The 25,219-nt window shown below is 34.1% G+C and overlaps 2 protein-coding genes and 1 long non-coding RNA gene across 5 annotated transcripts in view; 1 reads left to right on the top strand and 2 right to left on the bottom strand.

The window, feature by feature from the left end:
- LOC117108089 overlaps positions 1 to 4,377 on the bottom strand; it is a 9,331-nt gene extending 4,954 nt beyond the window's left edge. Inside the window, exon 1 of the long non-coding RNA XR_004445324.1 lies at positions 4,255 to 4,377. This is a non-coding gene — a long non-coding RNA (uncharacterized LOC117108089). The remainder of the gene's footprint in view (positions 1 to 4,254) is intronic.
- A 2,502-nt stretch (positions 4,378 to 6,879) lies between these two features.
- Positions 6,880 to 21,331, bottom strand: LOC117108061 (hepatoma-derived growth factor-related protein 2-like). 3 transcript variants are annotated; one of them, XM_033249919.1, is made up of 18 exons: positions 20,984 to 21,125; positions 20,871 to 20,944; positions 19,519 to 19,611; positions 17,550 to 17,626; positions 16,718 to 16,856; positions 16,175 to 16,261; positions 15,803 to 15,856; positions 14,978 to 15,115; positions 14,655 to 14,880; positions 14,388 to 14,481; positions 13,080 to 13,818; positions 12,215 to 12,276; positions 11,393 to 11,436; positions 10,866 to 10,939; positions 10,394 to 10,495; positions 9,529 to 9,751; positions 8,763 to 9,408; positions 6,880 to 8,004 (listed from the first exon to the last, which is right to left on the bottom strand). In XM_033249919.1, the coding sequence occupies exons 3-18, from the start codon at positions 19,591 to 19,593 to the stop codon at positions 7,902 to 7,904; spliced, it is 2,883 nt and encodes a 960-aa protein (XP_033105810.1). In that variant the 5' UTR covers positions 19,594 to 19,611; positions 20,871 to 20,944; positions 20,984 to 21,125; the 3' UTR covers positions 6,880 to 7,901. The 3 variants fall into 3 exon arrangements, with proteins under 3 accessions (XP_033105810.1, XP_033105808.1, XP_033105809.1); XM_033249917.1 differs by lacking the exons at positions 20,871 to 20,944; positions 20,984 to 21,125 and adding an exon at positions 21,193 to 21,331; XM_033249918.1 differs by having other exon boundaries at positions 20,871 to 21,125.
- A 234-nt stretch (positions 21,332 to 21,565) lies between these two features.
- LOC117108062 (ras-related protein Rab-27A-like) overlaps positions 21,566 to 25,219 on the top strand; it is a 41,914-nt gene continuing 38,260 nt past the window's right edge. The window contains exon 1 of the mRNA XM_033249920.1: positions 21,566 to 21,775. The gene's annotated coding sequence lies outside the window, so the exon portion shown is untranslated. The remainder of the gene's footprint in view (positions 21,776 to 25,219) is intronic.

Here is a 25,219-nt window from a genome sequence, read left to right on the forward strand (position 1 = left end):
GTGTAACCCCAATGAATACGGGAACCAGTATACAGAGAGCCCTCTTCCATTAAAGTAATAATTTAACTGTTTTTCTCATTAAGAGTGACCACCACCAAGGTCCCATGGACCTATACCCACATTCCTTACTTACTTGTCAAATCTCTAGCGCATCGATAAGAACTCTATTCAATTTCCATCGTTTATTAATTCGAATTTTATGTTTAATCCGACCTCTACGACTGGCTCTTTTTAGGTAATAATTAATGTTTAACTTTTAGTTTAATTAAAAGTATTTTTATGTTATTATTAAACATCCAATGGTATAGATGTATAATATACTGTACTGTGTTTTAGTTGTACAGTTAATAGCCCTTTGCTTAGGCCAAAGGCCAAGCGAAGGAATGTTGAAGGACGTTTTAGGCAAAGCACAGTTATTTTGTGCATAGGCTACTGTATGCATTGGGATAGTGACCCAGGCTGTTCGAATATAGTGAATAGTTGTATTGAGATTTATACATTTTATAATTCTATTGCTTTTAATTGTTATATCCATGATGAACTATCGTCCTATTTTGATATTTTAATATTATTACTATCGTTTTAATAATTGTAAGCCTATATGATTATCACTTCGAAAAATATCTTTACCATGAGATAAGCTAAATAAATACTCTGATTAATAAAGGGATCAATTTTATTATGATGTCTTGTATCACGCTATGCTGATAACCAATGTTGAATTTTTAAGTTTAATTATAATTCTATTTTCTATATGGTTTAATTAACTTATCGCTAAACTTTAAAGCCGTATTCGTAATTATTAGTATTAGTATTTTAGCTGTTATTACTGTATTATTATTATTATTATTATTATTATTATTATTATTATTATTATTATTATTATTATTAGCTATTTTTCTATTATACCACTAGACATGTTATTTTATAAAACTAAATTTATTTACTCTGGTATGATTGATATTCCTCAATCAACTAATACATAATTCAGGGTGATACCTACGTTTGCAATTAGGGCCTATATAGCGCTTTTATAGTGTCGCATTCGCCGGGCCGGTTGAATGGATTTATGACGTCACGGTATCTTGTAATACAGTAGTACCGTATGCTGTGATAGGACTTATTTAACTTAAAATGTTTATACAGTAAATATAAGAAAGCAAACATTTAATTATACGAATATTCCAAGGAATATTCAGGCTATGTAAAGTATATTGAAGTGACGGAACATTAGCGTGTTTCAATATATTTAAGTAAGATATTCACTTAATTACTATTACTATAGCATTTTTATTAATTTGTGTTATGATTTTATGATTTTGAAACGATTTTAAATATGAATAGATTCATATTATGTTCACCCGTTAATTTTGATTGTACCATGAATTGGAATACAATATTGTTAATGTATTATTTTGTGCTACGTGTTATACATGCATATATTCTCTTTTTAGATTTCTAGAATAACGATTGAATAAACTTCCGGATTGATTACGGATGATTTTATGATTTTGAAACGATTTTAAATATGAATAGATTCATATTATGTTCACCCGTTAATTTTGATTGTATCATGAATTGGAATACAATATTGTTAATGTATTATTTTGTGCTACGACGTGTTATACATGCATATATTCTCTTTTTAGATTTCTAGAATGACGATTGAATAAACTTCCGGAGTAAATATAAATTCATTTGGAGACCATTTATTCATTTGATTGAACAAGAAGGGCTACAAATTGGGGGCTCGTCCGGAAACTACCAATCGTCAATTGTGATTAGTGGAATTCCAGAAAGAGAGCCAGTGTACGAGGATGCCAGATTATCAAACTTATGGGATAGAATGGTGCGAGGAAGAAAAATATCCTGTGGAGCGGAGCGTATTGATGGTAAGCAGGAAGTCCAAAATAGATACCGCAAGGATATATAAGTGTTTATGTGGTGCTCTTCCAGTCGAAAAAATAGAAAGAAGAGAAGAGGTTGATGTGCATGGTTGGCAGAAGACAATTGTGCTGAAGGGCTATATATATATATATATATATATATATATATATATATTGCCAAAAGAACGATTGAACAGCAGACAGCTAATAATTTTCAAAAACAACACAACAGATCGTATCTTCATCATAGGCAAAGCTTATATTTAATCCAATATATTATGGCCTTAACGGCCCCAACATGACATGTTTCGGCAGTCTACTACCATGTCAGTTATCTTATTGCACGCAGGCAATCATTAGTATAGGGAGAAAAAAAATCAATGTTTTGCATGCTAAAAAATTGTGGAATGAACTGTAACAATACTACAAAGCAAAATATAAATAAAGATGAGGTAAAATCAGTGTACAGTACCTATGCCACAAAGGGGAGAATGGAACGAATTTAGAATGACAAAGATAAATTAACATGAAGAAGCTGTTTGTTCAGTGAGGGCTGCTCCCACTGAATATGCAAGGCTTATTGATTTTTAGAATTTGGGTTGAGAGGCGGAGTCCAGTATAGTGAAGCAGTCCTCATTGGCTGATTGTTTACAATGACGTGAACTCTTCAAATGCTTTAATATTTTATGCGAGTTCCCATCCAGTGCTAGGTGCTCACGCATGCGTGTGGAGAAATGTCGGCTTGTTTCGCCAACGTAACAAGCATTACAGCCTACATATACAAATTTGTAATGAGGTCTGAACGGAGACCACGCGAACGGAGACCAACTGGGATGGGATCTTTAGCTGAAAACAAATTTTTAATTTTGAATGAGGAAAAGACAATTTTTAAATTTAAGTCATAACAAAATTCATTCGATAAGGCACGGATTTTCTTGCTAAGGACTTTGGAAAATGTGCCAACATAAGGTAATTTAAAATAAAGTGATCGGTGTATCTTCTTAGTGTTATCCAGTGTAATTTTACATTTACATTGAACTGAATTGACATAACAAAAATAATTTGATCAATAAGGTATGAAGGAAAACAATTTCTCTTGAGGATGGTAGTTAATGCCTTGATATCAGAATGAAAGCCCCTCCAACTATTGTTGATAGCCCTATCAACTAACGTACGAATAAGACCGATTTTGTAACTGAACGAACAAAAACTGAAAAAATTTGTAAGTAACTCAGTATATGATTTTTTCCTAAAAATTGAGGTCTGAGGTGGCCCATCCTTAATGTTAGACACCAAGACGTCCAAGAAAGGAAGATTTTTCCCTACTTCTTTTTCCATGGTGAATTTAATGTTGGGATGGCGTGAGTTAAAAGTAGTCAATTAATAAATGAGCATCCTCTTCCTTATTGAAAACAAAAAATATCATCTAGATAACGTTGGTACAATAACACATTGGGACCCTTATACTGTTCATGCCAAATTTTCGTATGGTGTCCCATGAATAAATTGGCGAGAACAGGGGCTAGTGGGGAGCCCATAGCAACGCCGTCTATCTGGTCATAAAAAAAACTTGGTTATATATAATAAAATGTTTAAAACACTCTTTAATACCAATAAATCGGTTAAACAAGGCGGCCATTTTGAATTTCAAAAAATGGAGGCCCAAGGAGTGAATTAAAAAACTGGCACCCACTTTTTTCTTAATCAGTAGTGTTTTTAGAGTTGTTTTAACATAATTGCCAAGAATCTACCCAAAATTTGACTTTTTCTACATAAGACAACAGACTAAAACAGCAAAGTTCATTTTGCTGCGCATGGTGATACCATGCATGAGCAACCCCCCACCCCCACACACCCGGGTTAAAAAATAAAAGTAATTAATGTTGATTGGCATGAATACTAGGCCTACAGTTTCGTTGTTCAGACAACAAAATACTCTTGATGTCTTATTAGAAAACTACTGATGTATGTGATACTTTCTCACAATAGACCCTTATAGAAACACATTTTTTATGCAGAAATATTTTATATTCAGTACCGTAATGGTCAATGGTCATATATTTATATAGCGCCTTCCAAAGAAACCCGTCTCAATGCGTTTTTGAAGCCACAAGAAACAAAGACAAAAGAACGCAATGGGGGGAGGGGAGTGCGCACCTCCAATTTTGAGATAGCGTCGCCATCACTAACGTGTACACGCAGGTACCTCGGCGTAAGTTTGCTGGGCTCTGGTAGCTTCCACCAAGGATAAGCAATTTCTATTTCCTACTATATTTACCAGACACTAGACATAGTATATTATTGTTTATCATTGTAGTCCTAAAGTACATTTTTAATATTCAAAATAACAGTTATATCATGAAATTACCTTGAATACTTAAGAATTCAGCGTTGTTATAACACTAGTTTTCGAGCTGACTTTAAAGAAGAAAAAAGATATAGGCAAGCCTACCACACTACATTCACCAAATAGCACTGCGACAGTTTGCACATTCAGTATACCAACTTCCAACTATTACTTACACTTATAAATAATCCCTGATAAATACGTCATTATTCCTCATGCAACATCATTCATGCATATATTGTCTATTTTTAGCAAATTCCCCCAATGAACTCGTGATAATTTTATCTACCGTTTTCAAACTCTGTAAATAGTTGTCTCCATCAAGGGGAAAAATTCCATGGGTACATTGGATATATGGTTCACGACAGTGGCGTATCTTCGAAATGAGAGGGCCCCGCGCATCGTTGCTAAAAATAATAATCATTTTCCGGCTGATTTTCAGTACTGTCCTTATACAGAAAAAGTTGTTTTAATGCAAACACGCCCACATAATAGGGGGTAAATTATTAAACGGTGGAGTTGGTACGATGTGATGTGTAACCATTGGCGGCGGACGGGGAGCAGGCTTGTGGGTATGTCATTCTGCTTTGAAAACGTATATTTACATTCAGAAATTGCCATTTCAGGGAATCAGAGGTGTTTAAAATTTGCTCATCTCAGCAACAGCTTTGGTGGCATGTAGCTGAGGCAAATGTTAGACATTTTTGAGGGGTACTGGACTCTTTGTCAGGGAATTTCTGGCTCTGGCATTGTTCTTAACTACCGTATTTAGTACATGAAATGGATTTGTTTGTGCTCGGAAAGTGTTTAGTGGTACGGTAGGAGGGTGCAAGTTTTTTTTTTTTTAAATTCCTTTTTAACCGTTCCCATGCTCAGTTTTACAAAGTAAGGCCTGTCACAGTTGATGTTAAAAAAACAAAGGCTAATAATAGGCCTACCAGGTAGACTTGTAGGCCTGTACGCTTCTCTCAACAGGTTGTCTATTCTATAGCAAATTCCACAAATAAACTCTTTTGATCTTTATTATTTTATGCTACATTTTCAAACTCGTTGTCTGCATCAAGGGAAAAAACATATAATGGGGACATTGTATGTGGGGTTCACCCTAGTGCGTATCTAGGAAATGAGTTGGTCCCAGGTCGCGAAATAAAGTACAATGGCACAAATATTATGCATGGCTGCAAGGAGAGAGTAGTTTTATATACCAATTTCGGCATCACTATAAAGGGGTTTGGCCAAACCATAGAAACATCCCAGATTAAGGACCTGAGCCAGGAACCAGGATGATTCACCTTTTTGGTGGTTATAAACTAAGGTTTGCTAGTCATTTATTATATCTTGCTTCTGAATCAATGTATCTGGAATAAAGATGGTTATATACACCACAGGCGTGATGAGAGGGAAAATAGGAGACTGAATGGAGGATGTGATATTTTTTCATTATTCAAGTACCTAGGGAGCACAGGGGCCCAGTCCACAGTCCTAATTTCCGATTTCAAAATTAATGAGGACCAATAAAGAATTATTGGTTTAGTTTTTTATTTGGATTTATTTAATCAGTGATACCACGAGTTTACAAACTCCAGTGTTACGTACAATCTGGCAATGACGTCATAATAATCAGTGCCGGATTCAAGTTGGGCCGAGCAGACCCCCCCCCGCCCAAATTTTTCAAAATAAAAAAAAAAAAAAATTGAAAAAACCCCGGAAAATTATAATTAGAATTTAGGTCTGAGAGTGCCATTTGCGGCCATCAGGAGTGAATCATACATTTTCTTACCTCAGCCACAACCATCGTGGGGCTGAGGTGATTTAGTTTCCCAAATTGTGAAAGTTCCTCCCTGTCCACCCTCTATTTCACTTTCCTGGAGCTGCCAATGATAATGTTAAATTAAGTAAATTACCTTTATGTTTGTGAAATCAAAATGCCAACTAATGTTTTGTGTGCTTCCTATCTCCCTAGTACTGTTTGATCGTAAATTCTCCTTCTACCTTTAAATTAGATGGTAATATTTCCACTCACAATAGTGTAGTCGCAAAACTACTTGCACATAAGTAAAATTTAAAAAGAGGAGAAAAGGGAAACCTCTTGATTGATTTTAAAAGTACTGTACTGTATTCTTATGAATGTTAGTTTGCACAAAATATAATATAAGCGGGCATAATTACCAGGATAATTTAAAAAAAAATTATGATGAGTATTTCAGTGGCAGATTCAAGGGGCCCAGTGGAGTAGCAATACTACTTGCACAAAAGTGAAATTCAAAAAGGGGAGACAAGGAAAACCTCTGGATTGATTTTAAAAGTACTGTACATGCTAATCAGTAGATAATAAATAATAATTTTTTATCAATGTTAGTTTGCACGAAATATATAAGCAGGCATAATTATGATTACCTGGATAATTTTAAAAACTGGGCTCCTTGAATCTGCCACTAAAATAATCATCATCATAAAAAGTTATTTAAGTTATTTATTTGGGTTGTGATGTATAGGAAATAATTATAACATTATTTTATATACTACTGTAATATTTTATATAAACAATAAGAGAAATAAACAACATGAATGCAAAGTTTTTTTGGAATTTATACAAAAATATGTTAATATTATTAATGAAAGTAATAAATGAAACATTTTTCTTTGTATATGTTACACCATAAGTGTGATGTTTATTCAAATAATTTTCAATGTAATAATTGAAAGTTAAAAATTCAGAATTGATAGCCTTTCCTTGAAATAATAAATTGCCAAATTTTGGATCAACTATTGTAAAATCATACAAGATTATGGAATATTATTTTCCAACTGCCTGAAGAAAACATAAAATCTATTTACAATTTATACAAAACCATATTAAACAGCCTTTTAACTGTATAATCCAACACAAATGCTTGTATTTTCAGTTTATGTAAAAATCTCTGTTCACACAATCAGATTTGTATATCCAATTTGATATAAATTTCTGTTTACATGGATCAACCAATCCAGTTGCAAAGCAGTTGATATTAAAGATTTCACATATGAGTGTAACTGACTCAATTCCATGAACATGCCATGTTCACATGGCCCAGATGATTTCATTTGATAAGTCCTGTTCACATAGAACTAGAATACTTCAATGCAAAATGTTTGATAAACTTAAGTTCATGTTCTCACGGACATTTAAAATTTGCAATAAATTTGCAGTTATAACTCTTGTTGACACTGACAAAGACTGATAGATATCTGTTCTGAACAAGTAATGTCTCTCACTTAAGCCGGGTGCACACTGCGTTGGCTGACGAACCCATCTCTACACTGCGAGCTTTTGACGGGACACTGCCTGCTGATTGTCAGTGGCAGTCTGTGTCTCGCCGCTGTCTGCATTAAATTGTGTCGTGTGATGCAGTGTGTGCCTAGTTTTATGCAACTGGCAGTGGACCGACCATCAGTCTACATAGTGTATACCTGGATTTTTTTTTTATACAACAGGCAGTTTTCAGAAGTTCCTGTCATTTCAAGAATACATAAAAAATATTTGCAATGTCGACAAGTTTGAGGTTAACCATTCAAGGTAAAATGTCAAAACAAAACTGAGTTGTTACAGAATGTGTTCAGACTGCGTGTTTCTTACACTACAGCCACCGATACTTTGCGTGCGTCATTGAGGTGCTTTTAGTTGGTACTCAATCCGAGATGTCCATGTCAGAATTATCTTTATCGGAATCCAACTCCATATCACTGGTTTCTTGGCTATCCTCCGTCTCTGTAAAATCTGTATTGGAACCTCTGTAGAATAAATCAGAACTTGGCCTTAGAGGTATATAAACATATCTTTACTGTACTAGAAAAAAAATAATAGTAAAGATATATCAACATATATTTACTATTATTTTTTTCTAGTAAAATATATCTTTTTTTGGTTGCAACGCATTCTCACTATATATTCCTTAAGGTCACAGGTTATGTAATAATTTATTAAAAGTAGTAGTGGTAAATTCTGCCATGTTGTTTCCATTTAAAAAATACTTTTTTATATTTAAATGTAATTTAATATAATTTAATTCAAAAATTTCTTGATATTAATGTTTTACATTACAGTAGTGAGTAAACCCTAATTATAACACAAAAACTCGTACAGTTTTAGGACAAAAAAATACGTATTGGAAAAGGCAGCAGCATTAAATGTTAACAAAACAGAGTAGCAAGATTAATTAATGTAGACTACTGTAGCTAAATACCAAATTTTATAAGGCCTAGAGCTACTGTATATTAAGTATGATCAGTGAATATCAGTGACAAGTTTCAGGTTAATTATTACTAGATGATTATTCTGCAGTGTAATGACAACAAATACATTATGTAACAATTACACAAATCAGTAGTGATTTTGGTAGTCTATTTAAAAACAATTTCTTTATAGAAGAGCATTGCCAAAAGAACTTTGAACAATATTCATTCAACTAGTATCAACATTTGTCAAACAATATTAAACAAGAAACTTATTAACCAACTGTGGTCATAACAAATAAAACAAATTAAATTACCCTGGTGGAGGGGGTGGCATTGGTAAATTCAAAAGACTAGGTGGATGTGAAGGTTTCTTGACTGGAACACTTTTTTGCTGTTCACTCTTCTTCCGTTCCTCCCTTTCTAATTCAAACTCTTGTAGGACATTTTTCCATTGGACAGTTGTTGCATCAAAAGCACTCTGCCAACCCATTGGTTCCTGTACATCTGACTCTGAATCTTCCTTCAATCTTGATGCTTTCTCCTCATCGTTCGAAGTTTCCGCTTCTGTCGACCTCTCAACGTCTTCCTTTGAGGGTTTTTTGGTTTCTTTGGCGGCCTTTGGCAGCGAATGTTTTGTTGGGGTACTTTGTTCAGAGTCCTCCCCCTCAGACCTGCCAAAACCCTTCTCCCCCATTAAAATAGCAAGTCGTTCATCTAGGGGCACACGATGGTCAACTGGTTCATAATAAATTACATCTTCTTCAGTGTCATTATGATTTTGTTGTTCTTCTGGGCTAGCTGTTTTTTTATCAGCATTTTCTGTTTCAATTGCTTCCTTAACTTCATTTTCCTTCTCCAAATTTTTCTCTACTTGTATAATTTTAACCTCCTCTTTTTTCACTATTTCTTCCTTCACAATTTCTTTCTTGTTTTCAACTTTTTCAGGTACTGCTGGAACTTCTGTAAAATTTATTTAAAAAAATATGTCTGCATCAAAAAATTAATCTACTACCATGACTAATTTTGAGATTTTTTTTAAAGATAAAAAAGATATTAGACAAGCCATAATTGCTTGTTTACCTTGAACAACCTTTTTGCCATCTGTGACATCAGGTGATGAAGCTGTAGAGTTTGAATAACTTGTTGCTTTGAGGGATTCGACCAATGGTAATGTGGGAAGAGTTGGCATGGTTGATTCTAAGTTTGTAACATCTCCTTCTTGTAACAGGAACACAGACTTGAATTTGTTGTAAAGGTATTCAGCTTTCTGACGTACACGGTCATTGCCTTTGAATTTTCTTACCTAAAAAAATAATAACCTATTATTGTTACATTCTTGAACTATTATTTTCAATGTGTAAAGCTAAGACAAATACATAAATATAGTTTTAAAAAACTAATATTTGGGGAAACTGAAAATAAGTAAATAAAATCAAAGAATTTATCTGCGGCAAAGACTGAACCCAGTTTCTTGGTGCTGTAGGCCCAGCTGTATATCAACTACCTAGTTTAGTGTCAGCAGAAAATATACACTTAATGTACATAAACTAATCAAACTAAAATAAGAGTGAACAAGTGAAGAGTATTAATTTAATAAGCTCTCCCATAGTTTCACATCTACATAACTATGTCGAAGGTCAAGAAATATTAAACAAATTAAAAAATATATGTATTGTGTGCAATTCATAGAGGTTTATTAACAGTTTTTGAAGATTGGTTGATCAACTGGCTACTAACTACCATAAAGACCACCTACTGTTATGTAATAATGCTATTTAAAAATATGAATGATAGTCAAGTGAGTTTACACATGCCTTGACTTTGACAGCCACACGCTCTTAAAATCATTTAAGAGCAATCATTTTTAACCATTTTTGTTTATTAATCATTTTTTTGAGAGAAAAACAGGCCTCGTATATCTTTGAAGCCAGGCCCAATCTCGTACCTTTTTTAATGTCTGTACAAAATCTATATTCTTTTTTACTATAGCTGGCGTCAGAACAAAGGAGTCCACCTTGGTCATTATGCTGAGGCTCTTAGCAGGATCCTGTTAAAAAGCAAAGGAACATGCTCAAATATCACTCCACAAGTCTCATTATTTACGACTGCACCGTTAAAAATTTCTCCCTCATTCCAATTTTGCTTTATCAAAGAACACAAATGGCCATAAACTAATTTTTCATCACCCTTTTCTTAAAAAGAAAAAAGAAAAAAAGGTGAGTTTTTAAATAACTGTTTTAATCCATTCACTTTTAACTGTGTATATGTTTTGGTATTTTGAGAAACTGAATAAACTCAATCAATCAACTACCAACTTCTACAATTAATTATGCTTCAGAACTTGATAAGGAAGACAATGATTAAAAATGATGGTAAAAATAAAGACAACTGATAAATGAATCTTGAATAGTTCTTACCGGACTTTCAAGTCTAAGTGACTGTTTCAATTCAACATGGAGCTTACGGATGGTCAATTCAACACTGGTGGGGGCTGAAGAAATATTGAAAACAAAGAAAAAAACAAAGTGTGGAGTGCAGTTATGACAACAATGACACAATAATAGAATAACAATATTTATAATCATTATTAGTATATCAACAATAAATAGAGTTCAATTTTAAAGCCAAAAATAATTATGGAAAACAATATCATCTTTATTATGTTATTATTAGTGTTATAATATAACACTAATAACTAATAATATGATACTAATAACAGTACAGTACTAGTCTCCAAGTTATTTATTAACAAAACAAATATGTAGTAGAGTGCCGACGAATATAATGCTCATAGTAACAAAAACTATAACCCTAAACATAATACATAAACAACTATTTTCACCAAGTAGGACCATTTTCCTAGATTGCTTTGCAAAATGATTTGAGGTGGTGTTTGTCATGAATGGTGTGGCTCTGCAGTGCTATAAATCAAGGAAAAACAAACCTTTTTTCTTTTTTTGGTCGCTTGATTGTTGATCTTTAGTTATCCTAAAAAAAAGAAATTAACCAATACATTAGTGGTTTAGTTAGTTTTCAATGAATAAATGAATCAATTTATTTCTACATCAACATATCAGTCATTCAATCAATAAAACAATTATTCCATTAATCAATCAATCAATCAATCAGAAAGACATCATTTACCCATTTCCACCCTGAAAATAGCAGCTATTAATGTCATGGATTCTCATATTTGTTGATATAATTCACAATGGTGTATTTTTATTTTCTATATAATACACTTCTCACTGATATCTAAATAAAAAAATGGAAGAATGTATACATAAATATTAGAATAAAAGAATTTTATCCAGTCATGGGGATCAGCCAATAGGCGACCAGCACCTTTTATTGAGCTCCTATTCATTTCACATAGGAAATAAGCAGCTTTATAATTATGGTATGGGTGCACACCAATCATCTCATGACTTTCCGGTGAAGTTATTTGCCATACGGTTGGCATGTTTTCACTTGAAGTTACATAATATATAGGGCAAGTAAGGATAGAGAAGGAAACAAATTGTATTCCTACTTTTTAAAGTTTAATGGTGTTCACAATTAACAATCAGACATTGCTCTACAAAAACTTATATAGCACTTTTTCAAAAAAAAAAAGAAGAAGAGTAATACCAGTACACTGTTTTTAGAGGTTAGCACCTCCAGCAACACCGATTATGTATGTCATTATCAGGTAGTCTATAGTCCAAAGATCAAAAGAGGAAAATAGCTTGGAAAAGAAAAGAAAATTATTGCAAGGAAAACTTACTCAGCATTCTTTGAATTCAATGCCTCTGCCTTCTTTTTATTTTCCAATTCTTGCTTTGCCTTCTGCAACACAATCAGATAGTCAATGTGAATAAGTACCTACTAAATTTTAAAGTCAGGCTCTGGAGGGAAAGAATTTTTTGGTATTTTGTAGAACTGATTTTTCTACGACAGAAAAAAATTGTTTGATGAAAATCTGGTGAATAAGATATTTAAAAACTGGTGAAAAAGCCTCCTTTATACTGTTTCCAAGTTTTTCGTCAAACACCTTTTTTTCGTCTTAGAAAAATCAGTTCTACAAAAGCCTGTCTTTAAATTCTTATTACTGATGTTTCAAACATGCTTTTCATGACATTCAGGAAAGTACAACACATGCTCTCTTCTGTGACACACCCCCTCCCCACTTTCCTAAAAACACCTCAGCCACCACACACGTTTAAACCTCTGTCCGCACTATCAAATTTTATGCGACAAATAAATGTGATATGCCCATATTTGGGTGTAATATGACATCATCATGCCTATATATGGGCATGTCACATAAAATATGATGAGTGGACAGAGCTTCATACTCACTTGAATATTACAGATAATCCTTCATCATTCCTGAAACTAACATTTCTGTGTGAACTTATAATCACATTCCACTCCACATTCAACCACCTCTCAAGCTTTCCCTAATTATTTTATCCACATTTACTCTTTCCTCATGTACATGTAAAAGAGCTGCCTCTTTTTTTTTAAACATAAATAAAACATTACAAAATAAATTTAAAAAATGAAATAAAGTAACAGCAAATGCACAGAAATAACACAGAGAAAATATAAAATAATAAATTTAAAATATCTATTTAATGTTAACTTACTGCTTGTTCTTCAGTGGCTTTTTGTTTTTCTAATTGTTTCCTTTTCTCCTCAGCTTTCCTCGTTTCTTCCTCTTTTTTCCTCCTCTCCAGTTCTTTTCTCTTCTCTTCCTGCTTTTTCTTTAATTTCTCACCCTTCTTCCTTTCTTTTTCTTCCTGTTTCCGTTTTTCTTTTTCTAATCGCTTCTTTTCTTTTTCCTCCTTCTTTTTGCTTTTGTCAAGTTCTTTATTTTTCTCAATTTGTTCTTCATCCTGTGTGTTGCCTGTTTTTTCTTTAGTATCGTCTTCTGATTCTTCTTTTATCTTATCAGGTTTTGAATCTTCAACATCATCCTCAGATTCTTCAGCTTCATTATCTGACTTTTCATCTTCGCTTTCTTGTTTATCTTCTTCACTTTCAGATTCTTGAATAACTTTTTTTGTAGCTTTGCTTTTAGCCTTCTCATTTTTTACCTTAGTAAATTTCCCTTTCTTAGTTCTGTTTTGTTTTTTCGTTACTGTTGGCTTTTCTTCTTTATCAACTAACCCATCATCACTATCTCCCCCACTTTTTTTCCTCTTCTTCTTTTCAAGTTTTTGTTTCTCCTCCTCCTCTTTTTCCCTATTCCTTATTCTGATTTCTTCTTCTTTTTCTTTTTTAAGCCTTTCTTCTTCCAGTTTCCTCTTTCTCTCTTCATCCTTTTTCTTCCATGAAGAAACTTTTTCTTCGTTATCACTGGAATCACTGGATATGGATGAAATGCTACAGAAAAATAAATTCATAAATGATATAAATAAATGTGCATCATAACAGAAATAATTAAAAAGCTTTGCAAGTTGGTTATTCCAGGCCATTTTATGAAGCTGTTTACACTTGTGTACACAGAGCATAGACAGCTATCACAATTGCTTATTCGCAGCTATTTGCATAGCTGTTTACTTTCTTGGTCAGTAAGCTATTTGTATCAATGTATCTATTGTTTAACATATATTTAACACTGGACTGTAATGTTCTATCCTTAGTATTGTTTTATAATCTTTTATACATTTTCTAAATCACTGTTGTATTTTGTGCATATATATTTGTTGTAAACATTTTTTGTAGATTTTTATAATGTTGAATGACCAGATTTTCTTGTTTGGTATAATATGTTTAAATATGAGGACTTCCTCAAAGATGGAAGTACTGATCAAGAACAAAGGAATAGATGGATATATGCTGGATGACTACTTGTGGGCTATGCACAATACAGTGAATGTTAATTTTCTAGGCCAAGGCCCTGTTAGGTATGATGATACTAGACACAAATGTTACTTGCAAGTGTTGCTCACCTGCTCATACTGTCACTAGACCCTCTCCGTACCGGCTTAGCAACAGCTCTGGGTTTAGCTACTTTACTAGTACTGTTTCGCTTCGTCTTAGGTGCTAACGAACATTATGAAAGAGACAATAAAAATAATGAATACAAAAATTTAATGTTCAAATTATTGCTCAAAACAAATATCTTTAAGATTAAGTGAAGAACTAAACTTCCTAATAATACCTCCACCCTCATCTAGTGATCCCTCCTCCCCTAGGCCTTCATATGTCACATTTACCTGGCTTTTTCTTTGCCTTTGTTTGTGGAGATTTTTTCTTTATTTTCTGTTTTGTTTTTTTAGGAACTTCAACTTCACTACCGTTGTCATCATCTTCTTCACTTGAACTTATCTTGGCATTCTCTTCATCCTCCTCATCTTCTTCACTTTCAGTATCAGGTTTCGATTTTCTCTTTCCTCTTGTTGTCTTCCTCGCTGATGTCTGTTTCTTTACTGGTACAAAATCCTGCAATTAAATATGATTAGATAATAAGACCAATCCATATGATTTCATTATATCCAACAAGTTTATGCAATGAAGAAAAAAAAAATCATGCATGTACCTCATCGTTTGAGGACTCGGCATCTGGAGTGGTACCGGCGTCGAAGTCCTCTTCAGCATCACTATTGTCAGCCTGTACTTCCTCTACGACGCTTCCTTTGCTGCTAGCTTGCGAGCCTTTTCGTGCACGTTTCTTTCCCTGGATAGTAATAATGAATAATTAGTTTATCTCATGTTCATCATCATCAAGAATGCCTTTCATCTCCTGACACTGCGCACATCACTGTCTCTGTCCATCTCTTGTTCAATAAATTACCTAAGCCACAATGTTACAAAATAATAATTGCCTAACTTTGTGTCACAGCAATCCAATCAGATTTCATTTGAAATGTAATATACCTGTTGTTTATACAAGTAGGTTTTAATTCAATTTTGATGTATGAACTCTTTCAAAACGATTTTAAATTAGGATATTTTTAATGGTTTTCTTTCTTACTTATAACCTGTCTCTTATACACATCTAGATGTGTATAAGAGGATGTTTCATGTATAAATGCCTATAGGTCAACTCTCTAATTACGATGCAATATATAACAATACTGTAGAATAACTGTTTTAATGTGTCTGTTACATTCTTTTTCTTCTAATTTTTACGAGCTTTGTCAATGCAACAAATTTCCTTTTGGACCAATAAATTTTTCAGTTAGTATTCAGTATACATTCTGCTTTTCTTTATGATTGCATTTTATACTTTTATTCCAAGATAAAATATATATAAAATGAAAATAAAGTTATAAAACATAGTCTTTCTAATCTTAAGATGATTTTTATCATTGTAGCATTGTAAATAATAAAAAACAAAACAAGTTAGCATTGCACACTCTACCTTGCCACTATCAGCTTGTGATGCCCTGCGTTTAGTTGCTGTCTTCTTCGTTTCCTAAATATAATTATAAAAATAGTATTTAAAAAATGTTAAAAATACACGTATTTGTTAATTTAGAATAAATTCTTGGTAGGTAAATTCTGTGTACTGTACCAAAAAAAAATAATGTTCTGTATCTTAAAATTGGGGGGGGGGAGGGGGGTGCTGATGGGGCGCAAAGGTAAAACAGGCGCTACCTTGCAAACAATGATGATGAGGTGATTTGTTATCTACTTCGTCTTGGAATGATTCTATATAATAATATATTAAAAACACCTCCTATTGTTGAGGAATTTTATGGAACTATAAATATAAAAAAAAAAATAGACAGACCTTTTTAGTTTTATTAATGATAGGCTCAGAGTCATCACTATCCTCTTCCACTTGCTGCTCCTCAACTTCATCATCATCCTCATCATCCTAAAACAACAAGTATAATAAAGACAATATCAAGAAATGATTAGCAATTCTCATAATGGCAGTTATAAGATAATAAGTAATAACTTACATAACAACAACAATAATAATTCAAATATTATCTGACAATATACTTGATACTACAATGTATAAGGATAAAGAGATAAAAGCAAATGTTCTCCTATATTAGAAGCAGCTACTGTACAAAATTATATCTCTGAAGTCATCAAACAAACAGAAGTGGGCTTGGTGCATCAGCTGATGATAAGCTAAAAATTAAATCTAGACACCATGGAAATGGAAGGCAACATTGCAATAGAAAACATGGAAAATGAATTGCACTAATTGAAATCATGGAAATGATATATCAAAAGATACGGCAAGAGTAGTATATATCAGCTAATGACAGCTGGATACTTTAAATCTACTAGTACATGCAGCTTTTTTCAAAATACATACCTCACCATGGAATTTAACTTTTGGTTTATTTTCTATCTCCCACAATCCCATGTTAAAGGATTGATAGCGCTTGTTTGGTTTTCCATATTTTTCCTTGAATTTTTCATATGCAAAAAGATCTTTTGGAAGCATAAATGCCCTGAAAAAAAGTATTAGAATAAAAAAAAAAACAATAATTAGTGTAATTAAATTCGTTTTATAGAGTATTTATTCATCTATTTTTAGGATGTAAAGTGTATTGTCAAGAGCTAACAGGCATTACTGATTATTAAAAAATTTCAGTTATTGTAGTAACTTCACCAAATATGAAACAATCCAGCATTTTAGGTTTGAAATCCAAGGTTCTATGGGCAAAACCTCCCACTTAAAGTCAGGCTCCGGAGGGAAAAAATTGTTTGATATGTTGTAGAACTGATTTTTCTAAGACAGAAAAAAGTAGTTTGATCAAAAACTGAGCAACGGTGAATGAGATACAGATTTTGGAATATTTAAAATCTGGGGGAAAAAGGTGTAAAAATGGGCGGCTACGCCCCTTTTTCCCCCAGTTTTTAAATATTAAAAAATCTGTATCTCATTCACCATTCCCTAGTTTTTCGTCAAACAACTTTTTTCTGTCTTAGAAAAATCAGTTCTACAACAGTTTCCTCCGGAGTCTGACTTTAATCCCATAAAACTCCGAATGTATTTTTGTAACAAGGAAAACAATTTTTATGACTTCATGACAATACAATTTATTCTGATTCAGAATGATGTATTTTATTGAATGATTCCAACTTGTATTTATTGAACATGCTGTGGGATGGATGTTGAAAAGAAAAAGAAAATAACTCACGTTTCATGTGTACCATAGAAAAACACAGGAAGCTTCCCCCCTGTTGGCTTTACTCCTCCTTCCTGTATTTCATCGATCTACGAAAAAAAACAAAAACAAACAAACATTTGAGAGGTTTCGCATGGGAACAAACTTAGCTATCCGTAACGGTTTGTAGCCATGCTGTGCCTTAGGCCTAGTATAATCCGGTTTCTTCTCTCATGCTCACTATTCTTCTCAAAATCAGATTTTGGCGTGGCCTAAAGTTTTGGTATGTAAGGTTTTGAAAATTGGAAGTGGTAGCCGAATAATACTCCTTCCCTTCTTGCCCAGAAGAGTTGTTATTTTGTGACCCAAAAAAATGCCTGGCTACTATATAAGCTCGGACAAGGCCTACAAGAAAATCCTGAAACCACCAAGCACCAATGTTTTTTAATATCCCAAAGTGAGATGCATCCTATTGTAACTTGCTGTCTTCAAAAGTCACAAAAATGACATGTGCATATTAAGGATACACATATATTTAAAACGTACTGTAAAATGTAAAAAAAAAAAAAAAAAATGAATATCGTACTAGAAATCCATTATTTCTTCTTAGCATTCCTGCGTGTAGTGAACGAGATATGCGTGTCATCCACATGGTTGGCAGATAGCAAACGGCATAAGACATCATAAATGATGACATCCGTCACACTAACTGTATGCGTTCACATGCGAAGCCTCCCTATTGTCATTTTTATCCAACTAATACAGTATTTGAGTTTTATTAGCATTTAATTGAATTTTAAAAATTACAATAAACTATTTTCATCATCAATTGACAGACATATAAAAATGAGATTCTTCTTATTGTGTATCTTTGTAATTTTTACGTGGATAATAGCCCTTGAAGGCTTGTGTAACAATATAATTCTTGAATCCTTTCTCTGCAAGACCATTACATTGCCGGTAGCTGATAATGGATATCTCATTGGAAGGTGATAATGGACCTTCTGGAATGTCAATCAAACTCAACAACTGCCAATCAGAATAGTGCCACGAATACGCGCGTGTCTAAGAAGCACACATGTTGTCCCACAAACGCACATGTTCGTGTATGTTTTAATCATAGAGCTATTAAAGTTAGTGCTCAGGCGAAATCTGATTGGCTGAATCTATGGCAGCCATCTTGGATGGTACACACACACAGCTCTGCGTATTTCGAACATCGAATACATTGGTGTTAGCGCTCTAGTATTCTTATTATATCTCTATGGTTTTAACACTTTTGTCTTATGCGACCTTAGCAACAATATCCAAGGGGCGGGGCTAAGCGGAAGGCTCATTATGTGGTTTGTATGAGCATGGACCCATGTCTATGGTATGAGTAATTAGGCACTTTACGCAACAGGACGGCAAGACGGGTGGTTTTGTGCTCATCAGAGATTGAAGGCAACGTAAACAATAGGACGCTTACGTAATCCGAATTGCCATTCTCGACGGCTCCCCGTCCTCTTGCGTATAAAGTGCCTATTAATTGTATTATCCAGTGTTCTCCCAACTGAACAATACTGGTGTAAATTCGTCTATCCAGCTAAGCGCACGCACCGCGAGGCATTGCCACTTTCAAGTGGAGTTCAATGGCTGCAAAAAACAATAATACATAATCATAGCCTAGGCCTGGACTGGAATGATGTTCGTTTACTGAAAGGACAGCCTAGGCTACCTAGGCCTAATATTAAGTATTTTTTTATTCTACCAACACACAATTTTTTATTGGTTGGTCAGTTATTTTTACTGGTAAAATTGACGGCTAAAACGGCTTCAGGAGAACACTGTTATCTGTATACAGTATCTGTAAGCTCACCACCCCACCTTCCCAGCTCCCTCACAAAAAAAACAAAAAAAAAAACAAACAAAACTCTAACAGAAAAAATTTTTAGACCCCATAAATTTTTCCAGATTACTCCCTTAAAGTACACCACAATACATATATTCTAAGATCACTTACTCTTGCAGGCCAATAAGGCCAACCCTTCATCTTTGCAAATATTTTCTCGCCAGGTTGAAATGTTTTATTTGTCATACTTCAGTCCAGGACAATCTAGGATTGAAAAGAAAATAACATAAAAATATACACATTATGTTACATTAGGCAATGTAAAAAAAAATAATTGGTTAGCAACCCATCAGGGAGCCCAAGACCCGATTTTTTTTTTATACGTAAAACACTTACCAACTCCATTTAATATAGGTTTATTTACCCCCTGTCCGCACACTAGCCAAACTACTTGCAGTTATATGCTCTACTTTTGTTCTATACTGTAGCCACATGGCATCACTGATGCCTGTTGTGTTGGAGTGAATTTTGCGTGCGTGATTATATAGAGATAATTGCATTATGACTGCTATTCATAGGTAAAGTTTCTGTTTTCTATAGATGAATTACATAATTTCTTGTATGCAATTTTGGTCTCTGTTGTTTTCTTCTTTTTTGTTTTGATGTTTTTCCTTGCGAAAAAAAAACAAAAAAAAACCTCCCTCCCTAACATGAAAATTGAAAACATAAGGATGCTAACCAATTTTTTAAAATTTTACCTGGCCTTATTAAATATTATATATCTTTCAAGATTTCTTTACTTCGTCATATGAATACAAGTTAATGATACACATGAAATTTGCTTTCTAGAGTGTATGCTATATGTAAAATACTGTACAGAAATATAGGACAATAGACCTCTCTGGAGTGTCAATCAAACTTAACAACCGACCAATCAGAACAGTGCCAGGAATACACGCAAGTCCAGCAAGCACATGTGTTGTCCTGCCTAGAAATCCGTCCACGCATTTCGGAAAATATGGGCTGTTTTCCGCAGACTTTACAGAAAATTAGGCTTTGACTTAATCTTAATATATAAACAATGTATTTATATATGTAGAAGTTACGATTCTGCGCACCAGTTTTCATAGCAATTTTCCGCGCGAATTTGCACTAGTTTTTGAGGTATCATCCACGCAATCAAAAAACTTTATAGTAGGGCTACTACTAGTACTACTAATATTATTTTAGCCTTAGTTAGGGCCTAGGCATATCCTACCTACCTCTAGCTCTCACTTTAGACTGGACCAGCCAGTGGTCTAGCCTAGGCTGTTCTCTAGGCCCTAGCCTATAATATACACGTAGGCCCACTCTGGACCCTAGCAATTTCATGCATTATTAGTGGCACAGGCCTATATATAGGCTTGAGCCTACCTACTGTAGGCCCTAGGCCTAAAAAATACTAAGCCTTAGCTAGGCTAAATTAGGCTCTAGGCCTAGGCTAGGCCTATTATATTAATAAATAAGACTAGGCCTAGCCTTACCTTAGATCTATCCTCTCCACTAAACAGACTAATTAAAGGAGAAACTAGTCTAGTGAAATCGTAAATGGTTAGACCTAGGCTAGGCTAGTGCTGTCTACGCCTAGCCTAGTGACAGTATATCCAATCAAAAACCGCCGAGTGTGGCCAATCCTGTTTGGCTAAAAAATCGCGCCAACATCAACACACAACAAACACAAGGGTAGCCTAGCGTTAACTTAAAAAAAATGTATGGCTTATTTGCAATATTATCAACAATTATATACTAAAAAATAAACGTCAGTTATTAAAATATCCTTAGGATCCAATAGTGAAATGTGCATGCCTCAAAAACACTCCCAAAAACTGATGAACAACGACGAATTGTGTCGATATTGCTCAAATTTGCAAAAGCAATTCTACCATATTGGATATTGGTAAATAACGTACAGCTAGCAATAATGAAACCGGACATTTGGACAGAAAAATGTTGCTATACATTTCCAGAGTGAACAGCTTCTAAAATGAATAGACATGTTATAAGAAATATGTAGTTAAACTCCTCTGTCTGAATTATTTTGACTTTGACTTCGAATATTTATTAATATAGTTCTATCAATTTTTCTGTCATGAAATTACTTTCGTATTTTACAGCATGCACTATTTTCTTGTTACAAAAAATATTGGGGGCGCTAATTCGTTCTAGCTCTCTACATCCATCAAAATCACAAACTGCTAACTGACTTCAAAGAGAAAGGGGGCTGGTTTTTTAAGCTGCTTCCCGAAATCAACAGTAATTTTACAAGTTGCAAGGTCTGGACAATCGATTAAACTTTGTACTGGCACTTGCAATTTTGTCGTAGTAAACAACGTTCACATTAACAGCTTTCTTTCATCTATGGAAATACTCTACTGCGTGTGATTTTACAGTAAGTTTTAAAGGATTCTGCAGGCTGCATAAGCATTGACACACGGTATTTACCTTGCATAAAAGCATAGGCTGCACTGTGATTTTTTTGCACCTCTTAATCAAATTACTATCAATCATCATTCTTGAGTTGTTGATAGTCGCCGATTATCCCGAAAACTATTGAATTTAACCTACCATGGGCCAATGCTTACTTTGATTTTTGATAAATAAATAGTGATGCAGTTTGATCTAAGTTAATTCCAAAACTACTATAAATTACTCAAAAAAAGTAAAGAAGGAATATTTTTTTCCTCAGATACAGCGGTTTACAGTATAGAAATGGAGGGAAGGGAGGGGTGGGGAAAGGGGTTCTATTGGGGCATAATGTTTAGGTGGGAGGGCTCGACCAGTGAGATGTAATTTTACATCTCCCTGGCTTGACGATTAGTTGATTTAACTATGGGCGTGTTTCTGCTGAATGAATAACGGCAAAAACACATGTTTTTTATAAACGGCCTTCTGAACGCGTTTCTAGTGAAAAGTGCAACTAATAAAAATACAGTAATGCAAGCATTAGCAGGTGGGCGGAGCTTAAATGACGGTCGCCAACGGAAGTTGAAGCTGACCTTACTTCTTGCGAGCCACAGCACATGCTGCGAAAGAAGTAAACAATACACCATGAAAGTATGAAAAAAGTATGGTATGATCTTCAAGCATGTCATCCTATTGGTTTAATTTTTTTCTTTGCGCCGAATTTCCTGCGGACGAGGGATCAAACCAATGAAGAGGTGAATTTGGGTCACCGACGGGACATGACTAACAGGTCTACATAATACCAGTTAGTTTTCAAGTGCCTGTGTCAGAAAAACACTTTGATGCACAGATATTTGTGTCAACACTCTTTCCCCACCTCCTCCCCCCTTGGTGGCAGCCAGGTAAGGCTCCTTCATCAAACAGGCCTGGACCCCAATCATCCAAGGCCATGACAAAGTCATTGGACCAAAATATTAATTTGCCTATCCAAATATTAACATTATTTTAATTGATAGTCCCTAATATTGTGGTCTAAAAGCTCATACTAATCCATAAAAAAACTTTCCCTATTATCCCAAAAATTTTCATTCTGGGACCCTGACTGAGGCTTAGTTGGCCCCTTGGTTCGGACACCACTGTCAGATCCCCTTTCGCCAGATTTATGGATCCATCACTGCTTCCCCACCAAAGCTCAGAAGAGGTTGAAACACTTCAAGCACCGTCCATCCTTGTCAGAGGGATTTCAGAAGTCAGTAAGAACACTCACATCCCTAGTCAGATACACAATCCCTTGAAGATTATGTAACCCAGTTTTGAAGTACTGTTATGGCATTAGTTGGCCTTCTTATAGATTTATTTTTGACAGAATAATAGATTAGAGCCTTAGAACAAGAGTTGCCAACATATTACAACTATTTAAAAATTATTTTTTTATTGCAGTTCACTACAGTTTTTTACTGGGGTGCATCATTAGAACACTACTTGTCTTGTATAGTTCTGCTTCTTCCATTCTATTGCAGACCACCTGTCGGTGTATTTTCTTACTATAATGGATGAGAACAGGGGCTGTAAGATGGGACAGTACACCAGGGTAACCCCTACTCATCTCATACGATGCACTGGGTTCTTTAAAATGCACTTGAGCCAATTATGTACACTGGGCCTAAGAAGACTTGCTCCACCTCCAGAGCCATACTGTAGGTGAGCGTGTCGTTCGAACCAGCGCCGATATTATGGCTGTAGGTTAGGAGCCCCTGCCTTAACCGCTCGACCATTCGACGTGAGTTCCTCAGGCATACCCAACTCCTGCACACTATAAGCCCATCCCCCTCCCCATCCCCCCATATAAAGCTGTTAACATCAACTATTATTATCCAGGCGCAAAACTTGTGATGTTTGAAAACATATGATAGAGAAAAAGATTAAGTTTAATAACTTTCCAACTGCCTCTTATGTTGGAGATAATATATTTTTTTAACAAATAATTTTTAACTTGAACATGGCAGTAGATAATTTATAAAATAATGTGCGAAATTTGCTTGTGGGTGTTCTTTAATTATTCTACCAGGAATATATTAATAGAAAGAAAAACTTTGGCTTTGGAGCCTATCGGCAATGAATATGAAATATTTTGCCGTTGGGCATTCAATTGAAAAAGATCAGACGTACATTATGGTGTGATTAATTTTCCTTGAAGTGCTATTAATTTGAGTTTTAACATATTAATGTTTTAAGTACACGTGCACAAAGGATAAGGTACATTTGTTAATCCATCCTGTTTAATTAAAAAATATTTCCACAAATATTGAAATTATTACAATTAGGTATAAATCATTTGATTTGTTGGCTATAATTATAGTGTACAGTAGGCCTGCAGTACTGTAAATGCATGGTTTACTTTTGTGTTACTGTATGTGCTCTAGGCTCTTCTTTTTTTAATTGGCACCGCATCAGTAATATAATAATAATAATGTTAATTGTAATGGTAAAGGTAATTAGTAATAGTGCCTTGAGCACTACTGCAGTGGATTTGTGCGGTTTATAAATCTTATTATTATTATCATTATTATTGTTATTATTATTATTATTATTAGTACCAGGTAGATTAGTCACCATTCCCTGACTATAGTGATCATAATACATAGTAAATAGAACATTTGACATCATGACAATAATTTATTTAACAATAATGGTGATGATATGATATTGATAATCTTAACAAAAATACTGGTAATAATCAATGATATACAATAACAAACAATATGAAGAATATAAAAAAAACAACAAAGAGCTTTTCAGCTTTGAGGCTGGAGGTTCAATCTCTCGCTGTGTTTTTCGCTTGTGTCCTTGGGAAAAGCCCTTTATGTAGGCCTACTGTTGTCTCTCTTCACCCAGGATAATGAGTGGGTACCGACAGTATTGGTTTCGGAAAGAAAGTCACTGATTACTAACTAGCTGCAAAATTATTATCAAATTCTTTCCAGGGAGCTGAGTTAGTGCTCTGGTGCTTGACCTGATGAGCTGGGAAATAATATTAGTTTTTGGGGAAATTTTTTTTTTGCTTGCGGAATTGCACAAAATGCTGATTGTTATTATTGTTATTGTATCATTTACCATCACAACACAAGATATTTAAGATGTTTTTTTTTTAAATTTTGTTATAAAATAAATATAAAAACAACTATTTAATATACTGTACTAATATTAGAAGTTTCTGAATTTAAATATTGCTTGGAATTAAGTGTACTGTAAGACAAGCAATGTTATGATTAAATGTATTCATTTATTTGATAACCACAATGTGTTGATTGAATTGGTTGTTCAGCAAAACAGAATAAGTTAGCCTAACAAATTTTTGGTTTCCATCAGTCTGGTGATTCACGTTGTCGTGCAGCAATCAATCCACAGTGCATGCTGTTCAATCCAGTGC

Source organism: Anneissia japonica, unplaced genomic scaffold (genome assembly GCF_011630105.1).
Source record: "Anneissia japonica isolate Jap-2015-1 unplaced genomic scaffold, ASM1163010v1 scaffold287960_len3192837_cov198, whole genome shotgun sequence".
Classification (NCBI taxonomy): Eukaryota; Metazoa; Echinodermata; class Crinoidea; order Comatulida; family Comatulidae; genus Anneissia; species Anneissia japonica.

What these genes read in the sequence shown, in the direction of transcription:
- LOC117108061 (XM_033249917.1), bottom strand. Translation starts at nt 19,593, where the DNA reads ATGACAAATAAAACATTTCAACCTGGCGAGAAAATATTTGCAAAGATG. An exon ending in CACAAGCTGATAGTGGCAAG is followed by an intron (nt 15,116 to 15,802) that starts GTAGAGTGTGCA and finishes ATTACTATCCAG; the next exon opens with GGAAAGAAACGTGCACGAAA. An exon ending in AAGCCACTGAAGAACAAGCA is followed by an intron (nt 12,277 to 13,079) that starts GTAAGTTAACAT and finishes ATTGTGTTGCAG; the next exon opens with AAGGCAAAGCAAGAATTGGA.